Raw genomic sequence first — 12,353 nt, 5'->3', positions numbered from 1 at the left:
GACAGATGAAGCAGTTGGAAGGACCCCTGTGTGCGACCCAAGTAATGTGGCAGCTTCACCCTTTCTGTCAGTGAGCTCCCATCAGTGAAGCCATTTCCCACCCAGAGACCCAGAATGATGTCCCCAGAAAGGATGCCCAGCACCAGCAGTGGCCAGAGGATGTGGGCAGGGCAGCCGGAAGGGCACCAGAAAGACCCCAGGCTTAGGAGGAGCCCAGATCCTTCTTTGCAGCCCATCTTGACTGAACCAGCCTGAGGTTGTCTGTGGGGGCAGTAGGGAGGGGAGGGGCTGGCCTGTTCTGGAACTGCCTCAGGGGAGGTTCTCCAAGCTCCCCCGCCCCACCCACCCCTCTGAATTCCTCATTGATCGGAGCTCTCCTCCCCCCAGTGGAAGCACTCTGCACCCACCACTCCACCCTCCTGTGACCGAGGTAGGAGAGCAGAGAGTGTGTGTGTTAGAGGAAGAGATAGACAGCGGGGGAGGCAGAGAGAGCCGCCAGCTCAGCAGCGGGAGCAGAGGGCAGAGCCAAGAGCCGGGCAAAGGGGCTTCAACAGACTCAGAGGGAAGGATTAGGAACCCTTAATACCCAGAGTGGGACAGAGAGCCTGGGAAGGGGACCGAGAATCCGTTGGAGAGGCGTGGGGAGGGAGAGGGAGGGAGGGGGAGGAGGAGGGAGAGAGACAGGGAGGGAGGGAGAGGGCTTGAAAGAGGCAGGAGGCAGAGCAGAAGGGGTGGAGCGGGTAGAAGCAGGCGGGGCGGGAGGGGTGGGCAGGGGGCGGGCGAGGAGCCGCCCGGGTAACAATTACGTGTGGGTCCAAGCAAACATGAGGCAGCTGCCAGCCGGCCAGGCAGTCCTGTTCTCAGCTGCAAAGAGGGGAGGCCGGCAACAGTTTCCTTCAGCGCCCAGGATGCATCGGGCGAAGGTAGGCGCCGGTGGGGCTGGGGGCTCGCCCAGGGGTGGGGAGCCAGGGCTTCTGAGGGTGGCCCTGGACCAGGGAGCCCTGTTGTGCTTCCTCCTTTGATCTCAAGCGCTGTCGTCCCCTGGAAGGTCACTTTTGAAAAAGTAAGTGTTGGGGTGTCCTGTCTGGGAGGCTGGACGTCCGGGGCCCCCCTCTGGACCTGTTAGGCGTTAGGTGTTTGTGGCATAGAAGGTGGTCAGAGGAGGAGCTTAGAGTCTGGCATGTGGCTGGTGCAGTTCTGTCCGGTCTCTGGGGCAAGTGCCAGAGTAACTGACCCTGACCCTGACCCTGAGACCGGGCCCACAGCCCTTAGAGGTGTGGGAAGGCTGAGTGCTGGGAGCGGGTGCCTTAGGCTTGAAAGCTGGGCAATGAGTGTTTCTTTTAATCATTCAGGAGATTAACACACCACTTCCCAAAGGGTTCTGAACCCCCTGAACAAGGATGCATACTCCTAGTTCCCACTCCGCTGGGTGGCTGGGAGGTTGGAGAGAGAGAAGGCGAAGGAAAATGCCTGGGACAGAGTTCATGAAATAGTAACAGGCTGTTGGGAAGGCTGAAGACCAAGTGAAGAATGAGGGAGAGGAAAGAAAAGAAGCCGGTTCCCAGACTGCAGCTCACACTCAGGGAATCCGTCCTGTTGCCTTGCAAGCCTCTCACGTGTTTGGGATAGTCTTGTTTGGGAAGGAAGAAGCAGCATCAGGTTAGATCTGGCGGCTCATAACAGAACGCCCCGGCTAACAGCGGTTTGAACGAGTTGGTTGCGTTTCTGTCTCATGCAGAAGTCTGGAGGGAAGACATAGAAGGCTGGCACGGGGGCCCCTTGGTCAGCAGGGGCTCAGGCTCCATCTGTCTCCTTGGCTCCCATTCTTGAGGTTACCCTAAAGTCCAACATGGCTGCTGGAGCTCCAGCCAGCACGTGTAGGCAGCAGGAAGTTGAAAGAGGAGTGGGCAAAAACCAAAAACAAACCTCAGATAAAATCAAGGTCTCGTGAGTAAGGAAGAATAGATATAGGGCTGCTTCCTTCAGTCTCCCCCTACATTCAACCTCCCCCCTCCCCCACCCCCTCCAAGGTGGATTCCTGCCTCTCTCACGCTCAAGGACAAACAGCTCAGAGTCAGCTTGCTTCTAGAGTCAGGTGGTTCCAGGCCACACTTTGGCAGAGCCTGGGTCACCCCTGCCCTGTCTGGTCCATCTCCCAGGGGTGCCAGGAGGATTAGCAGAGGGGATGGCATGAAACACTGTCAGCCTGGTGATGGGGCCCACTGAAAGGTGCTTTCTCTTCTGACACCTCCAGTCTCCCCAGCAACCTCCAGGGCAGAAAAAGAGAAACCGTGTGCTTGGTTCCAGGCATCTGTGCATGTGATCGCTTCACACGCCCACCCCAGCCAGCATGGGTCCTCGGCATCTGCACACGCGTGTGAGCAGGCCCTTCACCAGCATGCCCGGTGACTGTGCCCACAGCTGACAGCACACACACAGAGGTTGGCGCTTCCAAACCCGGGCTGCACATGGCTGCACACAGCCCGATCTATCCACCCACCAGGAGACAAGTCTCCTTCCTCTGCTCCGCTGCCCCTAACTGCCAGTAGGCCTGCCCCCACCTGGTGAGTGGAGCGTGTGACTCGAGTCCCACAGGTGTATCTGGCTCTTTCCTTGGCCACTGTGATTCCATACCTGCCCTCCGTACCCCTACGACTTTCTCCTGGGCCCCAGTGGATCTCACTGTACCTTAAGCCTACTGGTGGCCTTCTTGGAGCTGGCCCAGCCAGAAACTGGAGCAAGTCGCACACCTTCTGGTGCTGGGCCAGGTAGGGACGGTGGTCCTAAGGAAGCCGCCGCTGGGTCCCTCACCAAGCTCAGCAGGGGGATTGGGGAAAAAAATCCTCTCTAGGGGCAGTGAGGACTGCAGTTGAGAAAACAGGATGGCCCAGCTCATGCGTCCTCAGCTGCCTGTCGGTCATGGTCAGCAGCTGCCCCCAGTGACACCCCATGGGTGTTCAGTCCCTCGGCCTCTCTGTGCACTACCCAGTCCTTTATGGATCCTTGGGACATCCCAGGAGGGTGAGCACACCACCTCCCCTTGTGCAGACACTGAGGCTCAGAGAAGGGAGCAGCCTACTTAGCTTGAACTCTGGTTGCTCCTAGGGGAAAGGAACAAACAGAATCACAGGTCTCCTGGGGGCAGGCAAGGCTACCGTCCTAGATCTTTGGGGAGTGATGTCTTCATGGTCCAGCGCATGAACCGGGAACCTCTGTACCTGTATTACCCCCCTGGACCCCCGGGACAGCCCCTGAGATAGCCTTTGGTACTGTATCCCACTCTACAGATGAGGAAACGGAGGTCTGCCTTACATTGCAAGCTACGAAGTAGTACAGATAGAATCTGAACCCTGTTCCATTTTACTCCAAAGCCCAGTTCCCTAGGGCTGGGTGGGGAGGCTGGGGAGCTCCTGGGAGAGAGTGGCTTACTTGTCACCAGGCAGCTGGGAAAGTGCCCCATCCCAGCTGGAGGCTGGCTTCATGGGTTTGTGGCCCATTGTTCCTCCTGAAACCTTTAGTGAGAGCATAGTAACCAGACCCCATCCCTGGCCATGTCCCCTGGTTTAGCCATATCACCTTGAGCCAGCCACAGATCCCTTTCCAGGTAGTAGATCCAGGGCCACAAAGGAAAGGACCCCCATCTTTTGAATTCAGGATCCCTTTTCTTATCAAAATCCTTCCCGAGAGTGGCAGGTGCTCTGCCGATTCCAGCTGGCTTGGGGCCCATCTGCTCTCTCCGCCCCACTCCGAGGCATCTCCGGTGATGCCCAGGAGCAGCTGCGGAGCCCTGAATGTGGCCTCTGTGAGGGAGAAGGGCAACCTTGGTTTCCAAGGCAAAGAGAGAAGAGGAGAGAGAACTTGGCAAGTCTTCCTTAGCTGGTCCTCCAGACAAGGGGGGCGGGGAGCAGGAAGGAAACGGGACAGGCAGGAGAGCACAGTGGGCAGTCAGTCCCTGTGTGCTATGCCCTCACTCCAGCTCCCTGTTCCCAGCTGACTGATGTTTCCCTTGAACAGGTGCATCTGTCAGCTGTGATCAGCCTTCGTCCTAGAATGCCACAGAACAGCCACGTGACAGGGACAGAACCAAGGGGACTCGCAGGCACCAGAGTGGGAGAGGGGGAGCTAAGCTGAACTTCAGCAGGACAGCCCAGAGGGGGCCTGTCCTACCTCCCAGTTGGCCCAGCCTCGTGCCTCTCGTCTCGGTCCCACCTCCCGCCCTAGGTCTCTGTCCAGCGGCCCCTGAGCCCCACAGCCACAGGTCTATGCAGTGCTCAGCTAGGCAAAGCAGGCACCGGTCTTCACAGGCCGCATCTCCAGTTCGGCTGTCCACCGCCACGCAGCCTCATCTCTGACACATCTCTCCAGGCCAAGCAAGGGGTAAACCCGAGGCCACCTGCTGCGGGTACCATGCCCCTATGCCCAGCCTACCCTGACTCTAGTTCAAGATCCCCTCTCAAGATGGACTTTCTGAGCAGTGACCCCCAGAGGCCAGCTTCTACCCCCAGCTCCACCCAGCTGAGCCTGCGAGCTTGGGCAGGTCCATCCCTTCTCTGAGCTTCAGTCTCCCCATGTGGGCCTTAGATACGCTCATAGCCTTGATCGGGCCCTCACCTGAGGCCTGTGCCTTATGCTGACCAGCGGGGGCCAGGAGTAGAGGCGGGGAACACTATCGAAAGTGCCAGAAGGCAGATCCGATGGGCATACATATGCCCACTGGCTTGTCACGGAGCCCCATCTGCACATTTGATATTGGAGGGCTCCAGCCACGAGAGGATAGTGGCCTGGGGTTGGGAGTAACACGGCTGTACCTTGTCAGCTATTAGCCTGGCTCTGCTCTGCATCAGGAGGACCTAGGCTCAGTCCCACCTCCTTCAAGCATTAGCTGTGTGTCCTTGGGCAGGTAAGTTAGCTCCTCTGTGCCACTGTCTCCTCATTTTCCTGGGGGAATATCATCCTCCTCCTAGATAAATTAGGTCCCATATCAGCCTACTCAGCCCAGCCGGGGCATAGAGCAAGAGCTCCGTAAATGGTTGGAGGGTCAATGTCACTGTTTTCTGATTACTAAGTAGAGCCTGGAAAGGGCATGCCAACAGGAGAATGTTCTCTACGAGCATGCTGAGCACCCCTCCCCCAGGTTAATGAGACACCTGCATTGCCTGGGCAGCAAGGGCCAGGTGGGAAGCTTGTGTCCTAGCCCAGGTGGCAGCCGTCAGAGGCAGGGCAGCAATGACCCAGTCCTCCCCTCCCCTGCTCCAACTCGTGCATGCTCGTGCAAGTGTTGGCAGGAACTTAGGCCCAGCTCCCGCCTCAGCAGGCGAGCTGCCCGGCCTGCATCTGTAGGTGCCCAGGGGTGGGTGGAAAATCGAGGCTCCCCCAAGCTTCCCCACCCCAAATCCTTGGGGCCTGCACGACACGACGCCCACCGCCACTTCCTGCCATCTGTCCCAAGTGATGGAAATAGAGCGAGCAAGGAGGAGTGGTTGCTCAGGGAGCCAGCCTGAACTGCCAAAGTCCCCAGGACAGGGCCGGGGGCGGGGGGCAGGCAGCCCCACATCTGAGCGGCTCTGGCTCTGCTTGTTCCTAGCTGGCCCAGACTCTGGCCTTGAGGCAGCCCTCCTAGGAGGGGCCGGGGCGGGGAGGGAGATAGAATCCGAGACTCCTTCCTCCCACAGATAAAGCCTAGAACTTCCCATTGGTTGGCATGAGCCCTCCAAACCTTAGTGGCACTTTCAGATCTACCGACAGCTTAATAAAAATAGAGCAGCGCGGGCCCCACTGAATCAGATAATGCGGCCTCGCAGGCAGCCAGATGTGGGGGAAGCTCCCAGGTGATTCTGATACCCAGCAGCTCAGCAGAGCGAGTTGGCTGGCTCTCTCTCTGGAAATCACAGGACAGTCGCTTGGCCCCGCCCCGTGCTTGGCCCCGCCCCGTGCTTGGCCCTGCCCCTTGCTCTGGTTAGGCAGAATTTGCCCTCCATCAGAAGGATGGGGATTAGGGATAATCCGGCTCCTGCTGGGGCTTTGTATGCCACCGCATTTAACCTTCCCCAGTGTCCTATAAAAGCATATTAGTCTCCCTCTTTTACAGATGAAGACTAAGCGTGGTGGAGTACTTTGTCCAGGGCTGTCCAGCCGAGGTGACGTCTGGCTCACTGCAGACCTCTTCCCACTGTACCTGGTAGTGGGAAATAACATTAACCTGCCTGAAATCCCCCCTTCCTGGCTAAGTGTGTCTCATGAGCCGCACCTGGTGGGTCCTGATGGTCCTTAGGCAACCACTCACGCTATTTCTCATCCATACATATAAATATTTGGGAAAAATTAGTTCTAACTTTTGCATATGCATTTACTCAAGTGACATTACTCTGAGGAAGGGAGCCTGGGTGTTGAACCTGGGTTTGCCAGGACCCTCCATGGCCTCCAGCCATGCACTCCCACCCCCAATAGGCTGCCACAGGCCCACAGGTAACCTCTGCCAAGCCTTCTCTGGGCTTCACTGTGGGGGTTCTCTGGAGGCCAGAGGATGAGAACCACAGAGACAGAAGTGGCTGACTGAAGGTCTTGCCTCAGGGCACCCCTATGGCTTGACCTGATGGGTCCTCACCTGGTGAAGCTTTGCCCACTGAGCATGGGCAGTGAGCAGGGCAGCTGCTGGCCTTTCAAGGGGTTTCAGGGGGTGGGAACTCACGAGGTGGGGTGTTCAGGTCCTGGGAGTTTGAGATGGTTGGGCTGATGGTATTCCTGGTGGAGAGTACAGACCTTGCCCTGGGGCAGCTGGAAGGCATGAGGGGTTGTCCTGCCCCCTCCGTCTCTGTGGTGACAGGTGTCACAGTTACTGGGGAGTCCCCTCGACCCCCCCACTACTACCCACATCCACAGCAGATCCCCCACTCACACTAATATCTCCACCATCCTTCCCACTGCCTGGGCCTCTCTCAGCACCCCCACTTCCTTCCCTGGATTTGCTTAGCCCCCCCAAGTTTGCCTCCTGCCTCCACCCTTCCTCTGCACCCCACTGGGCCACCTTTCTGAAACAAGTCTGACCGACCCTAGCTGGGACTTGAGAAGGACAGAGGAGTTGGGGTCAGTGTATGCAGGAGGAGACTGCCCCAAACCATCCACCCGGCTGGTCTGAGAACCATCTAGAACAGTGCTAGCCAATAGAAGTGTAGTGTGAGCCACAGGTGTCATGTTAAATGACAGGGAGGCACATGAAAGAAAGTTTTCTTTTTTTAAAGTGAGGGGTTTTTTTGATCATATATTTTATTTAATCCAGTGTAAGTATTATCATTTCAATATGTAAGCAATATAGTTATTAATAAGCTATTTTCCATTCTTCCAAGTAAGGCTTTGAATCCATGTCTGTTTGCACTGATGGCACATCTCAGTTTGGACTAGCTCCATTTCAAGTGCTCAGTAGCCACCTGCCCCCAGGGGCCCCTGTCTGGGACAGCACAGACCCAAGGGCTCAGTGCAGCTGCCTTGAGTGGGCCCCTAGGTCTGTTGGTCCTCTGCCTCTGACTTTGCTTCGTCTGGCACAATCTGTATGATTGTTTTTTGTTTTTTCTTTAAACTTACTCACATTTAAAATTTTTTTTTATTAACATATAATGTATTATTTGCCCCAGGGGTACAGGTCTGTGAATCAACAGGCTGACACATTTCACAGCACTCACCATAGCACATACCCTCCGCAACGTCCATAACCCCACCACTCTCCCCCTACCCATCTCCACCCCCCCACCAGCGAACCTCAGTTTGTTTCCTGAGATTAAGAGTCTCTTATGGTTTGTCTCCCTCCTGATCCCATCTTGATTCATTTTTTCCTTCCCTACCCCTCATAGCACCCCCTCCCTGCCTCTCAAATTCTTCATATCAGAGAGATCATACGATAATTGATTGTTTTTCTCTGACTCAGCATAATACCCTCCAGGTCCATCCACATCGTTGCAAATGACAAGATTTCATTTCTTTTGGTGGTTGCATAGTATTCCACTGTATAAAGATACCACATCTTCTTTATCCATTTCATATTTTAAATTTTAATAAATGCCTGAAAGGGGAATCTTTAAATCATTATTTTAAATGGAAAGAGGGGAGCCATTGATGAAGGGGACGGTTAACAGTATGGATTCCTTGCAAGCAGAAACCACCAGGACACACCTAAAGGTAGACTCTTCCTTGACCCTGAGTGCTAGAGAACACACAGCACAGGGGAACTGGACAAGCTTGGTCAGAGGGTGTGAGGAAGAATCTCTTCTGGAACTCCGGCTTCAGCTGGCTGATTTGGAGGAAGTTCTGAGGAACTTTAGTAGGTTCTGAGGAACTTTAGTAGGAATACTTCACAACTTTTGTGAACATCAAATAAGATAGCATCTCCATATGCCTCACCTGGTGCCTGGCCCATAACAGGTGGGTCTCTAGCTTGGTGTCCTCTCTGTCCCTCCCCTGGTCCCCACAGACTTGGACTTGAAAGTGAGCTGAGACTCACCCCACCCCACTCCCCCCACAACCCATCTGGCTAGACAGGAGCTCTGGGTTATCAGGAAACGACCCTGCCCACCCACAGCCCCTGCTCTTCGGGGAACCTGTGAGCCTCAGAGAAGGCTATAGGTCCCCAGGGCCACTTGTGCCAGATGTGCCAAAGGGGACTCTGTCACCCAACCCTGGCCAACCCTTGAGGCCCACAGAGGATGGAGGGAGGGCTCCAGCCTCTGTGGAAATGATGCCAGGATAAAGCAGGAGTGGGAGGAGAGAAATTCTCAGCTGAATTATGAAGAGCATCAGGGGACTTTCATCTAGTCATCTGTGAATATTTCCTGAGGTTTTTGAGTGTGTGTGTATATCTAATAGCCTTTTTTGTTTGTGCGACAGTATTTTTATTTGAGACATTACTGAGATCATTGTGGAATCACAGTGTGGCTGTGAGAATTAATATAGAGAGACAGTGGAGGGAAGCTGTAGGTGGTAGTGGTTGGGGGGGCAGCGGAGAGAAGGTGCGAGAACCTGCCTGGCCTGTGTGAGGAGCAGCAAGGTGAGCGCTGGGCGCAGGCGACGGGGGGTTGGGGTGGGGTGGACGGTGCTGCCTGTCCAGCGGGGCGCCACTGACTGGGACTTTCTAGGCAGAACAAAGGCACTGGGGTTTTACTTGGACTGCGGTGGAAGGCATGGGTTGCTTAGCCGGGAAGGAGGTGGCTTTCATTCGAGCTGGAGTTTCCTCACGGATGCAGTTCTCCTCAATTTTGTCCCCTTAAAAAAGAGGCATTTTGGGGTGAGGGGGCTGGTCACCTCTCAGGGCTCCCTCCCTCCTATGCCTGAGAGCTCCAAATCAGGAGCAGGGTGCCCTGAGTGGGCCACTAACATTTTCTGACAGCCCAGGCAGACCCTCTCCTAGACAGACCAGTGTCAACCATTCCTGAGGATGACCTGAGGTCACTCGTCCCTCCTGACTCCCCTCCTGGCCGTTGTGTGGCCCTACCCTGTCTCAGCCACTGTGGGCCCCTTCTCTCCTCCGTAAAGACCCCCCACCCACCTCACAGAGGGTCACCGTCCTAGGCCCTACCTGTGGGGCTCCTGGAGCTCCTGCCCCTCATACCCCAACTCCCTGTGTCAGGGAGAGCACACACACTAGGTCTCGTCGGTACAGGAGAATAGGAGGACATGGTTTGGGGCTGACTCTGACGTGGCTGCGGACTCAGGAACCCCTCCCCAGCTTCCGAAGCCTCTCCGGGGTCCGGGCCCTAGGAAGGCTGAGCAGCACAGCCTGTGACCAGCACCTCCTGAACCCTGGAACCAGGAGACCACAAGGACAGAGAGACCCTGGCATGCCCCCCCGCCAGACTTCTCCTGGAATTAGTTTCCTCATCTTTAAAATGGGGGTGGTGTTGCCGACCCTGTAGGATTATCTTGACAGTGAGACCACCTTGAGGCTCAGGATAAAAGACACACACAGAGCTCTCTGCCCTGCCTGTGGGTCTTGCCTGTGGGTCTTGCCAGCCCTCCCTGGAGGACAGAACCCTAGCTCCCTGGCTGGGTCTCTCCCACTTTAGTTAGGTCCAGTTTGCAAGACAGAATTCCCATGACTAACCCTGGGCTCTATGAGGACAGTCCCTGCCAGCCAGCACCAGCACTGACCTGGGATAGACAGGGACCCAATGGATGGCTCCTGAGGCCCACGACAGTTTTTCCTTCTGACATTCTCCACTAACCCCAGCTGCAGGGCCTACAGCAAAGAATCATGAAGTGATGAAGCCACAGTTGTCCATCAACTCCCTCCCCCCCGCCCCCGCTTCCTGGACTGAAATAAAGACCTTACTCATTGAGGCCACTTCTGTCCTGAATATGATCATTAATAGTGGAGAAGGTGCCTCTCTGATCGAGCAGGGGCAGGACCTGTGTGTGTGTGTGTGTGCAAGTACGTGTGTGTCTGTGCATATGGGGGCCCTCCCTCAGCCTCCCTGGTACCCCGAGGCCCCTGGGCACCCCTGCTCACCCCTTCTTTCTGCCCCACCAGGATGGGGGGGGGGTGCTCGCTCTTGCTGCAGCTCTGGGCACAGCTGACCTGCCTTGTTGCCAGGGTGAGCCTTGGAGGAGGGAAGGAATGTGGGTGTGGTGTTGAGCGTGTGTCAGGGAGGCAGCTCGGAGGGTGATGGCTATATAGAGAGCGTGCCCAACCGGGAAGGCCCCAGAAATCAGGGTAAGGGGTATGGATGTCACTCTGTCTAGGTGGCCACTTCACCAAAAGCTGACCAGGCAGGCAACAGACCGTCCAGCCCTACCTAGGAATGGGCCTCAGGGAGCCATGAGCCAACCCAGGACCTGTAAGCTTCTCCCGCATCATTGGTGTCTGCAGGGTGCAGCAGTCCAGCTTCCCCTCACCCGAGCATTTGTACGAACTCCTCGGTTCAGGGAAGCTTGTAGGGCTTTCCTTACTCCTCATGCTCAGAAAAGCCTGTACCCAAGACATGAGAGAGCCTGAAAGTCCAGATGCTTCCTTCCTAGCTCCTTCTGTAGCCAGGGAGGAGGCACAGGACCCAGGCAGGGACCTGGAGCTAGGGACCCCACTGAGAAGAACCCCCAGAGCAGCCTCCAGGTCCCGGGGACAGCAGGGCCATGAGGCCCATGGGGATCCCAGGCCCAGTGCCCCAGGAGGGAAGCAGGAGCAGCAGGGGCTGGGGTGCTTGGCCACGGCAGGGGGATCTTGCTGGCCTCTTCTTCGGGGGTGACTGTGACTGAGGGCTGGCTGTCCCTTGGCTCGCTCTTTGCTCTGGCTTATCCTCCCAGCCTGGCTCTCTGTCCTTTCTTGGGAGGCTGTGGCTGGCCCAGGATCCTGTGGCTGATTCCTTTCCTCTTGTCATCAGCACAGGTCAGTCTCTGCTTCTTGCGCCCAAGAGCGGACCGATGCAGGGGCTCTATTTGGGGCCCCGGGTCTGCAGCACTTGCCCAGCTGCTCGTCTGTTCATTGGCTTTGGGGACGATGCAGAGTTAGCACACATGGAACCTCATGACCCTGGAAGGATATCCCCAACTCACCACCCTGGTGGCCATTGTCCTGGCCAACCAACCCGACCTCTCAGGACTGGTGCCCACGCAGGGGGGTTCTTCCTCCTGCAACTGGAGCTCAGGCCATGTGTCCTGGGTAGAGGGACCCTGGGGACAAGACTTGGGGGTGGGTAAAGGGTGACCCTGCCCTGGAGATTGCGGTTGGCCTGGAGGTCCTCTCTGAATGGGGGCTCAGGGCTGCTCTGCCTGTCCCTGCTACAGGAAGTGATGAAGGTGTCAGATGGCAGCCTCCTGGGAGACCCCGGGCGCACGCCGCTGAGCAAGAAGGAGGGCGTCAAGTGGCAGCGGCCACGGCTCACCCGCCAGGCCCTGATGCGGTGCTGCCTGGTCAAGTGGATCCTGTCCAGTGCCGCCCCCCAGGGCTCAGGTAGGGGCGGTGGGGGGCTGGGCAGAGGGCGGGAGTGGGCATGGGGCATCTGATCTGAGCTCTCCTCTCTCTGAGGGCTCAGAGACCAGCTGGGGACCCTAGCCCAGGCCGAACCACCTCTGCTCCGTTGGCAGAGTATGTTTTCATTCATTCATGTAAGCAAGGCCATTGCACTCAAGGCAGGACCCGCAGAGGGTGGGGACCGAGGATTGGAACCATGCTGAGGTGTCCCACCTCGGTTGCTGGATAGAGCGAGGGGTTTGAGTCCGACAGGCCCGGCTGGCTCTGTCTACCATCTGAGGGTCACCTGGGGCAGTTCACATGTCCTTCTTAAGTTCTCTGTGAAAAGGACGGGCAGCAGTGCATGCCAAGGCCCAGAGAGGAGACAGCCCCGGCCCTCGCCCCGCCTCAGTTCTACCCAGCG

The 12,353-nt window shown here is 56.9% G+C and overlaps 1 protein-coding gene across 3 annotated transcripts in view; it reads left to right on the top strand.

Annotated features, from left to right (window-relative positions):
* Nucleotides 1–355: 355 nt before the first annotated feature.
* The window catches only part of KCNIP3 (potassium voltage-gated channel interacting protein 3), an 80,859-nt gene continuing 68,861 nt past the window's right edge, over nucleotides 356–12,353 (top strand). The window contains exons 1-2 of one of the 3 annotated variants that reach the window (XM_059405557.1): nucleotides 356–430; nucleotides 11,764–11,929. In XM_059405557.1, the coding sequence (XP_059261540.1) occupies nucleotides 11,770–11,929 (160 nt within the window). In that variant the 5' untranslated portion in view covers nucleotides 356–430; nucleotides 11,764–11,769. Of the gene's footprint in view, nucleotides 431–768; nucleotides 924–8,950; nucleotides 9,035–11,763; nucleotides 11,930–12,353 lie in introns of those variants that run through there. The other 2 variants (XM_059405554.1, XM_059405555.1) reach the window with 2 other exon arrangements.

This window comes from Mustela nigripes, chromosome 7, assembly GCF_022355385.1.
Source record: "Mustela nigripes isolate SB6536 chromosome 7, MUSNIG.SB6536, whole genome shotgun sequence".
Lineage (NCBI taxonomy): Eukaryota > Metazoa > Chordata > Mammalia > Carnivora > Mustelidae > Mustela > Mustela nigripes.
This window is presented reverse-complemented; position numbering and strand designations above follow the sequence as displayed.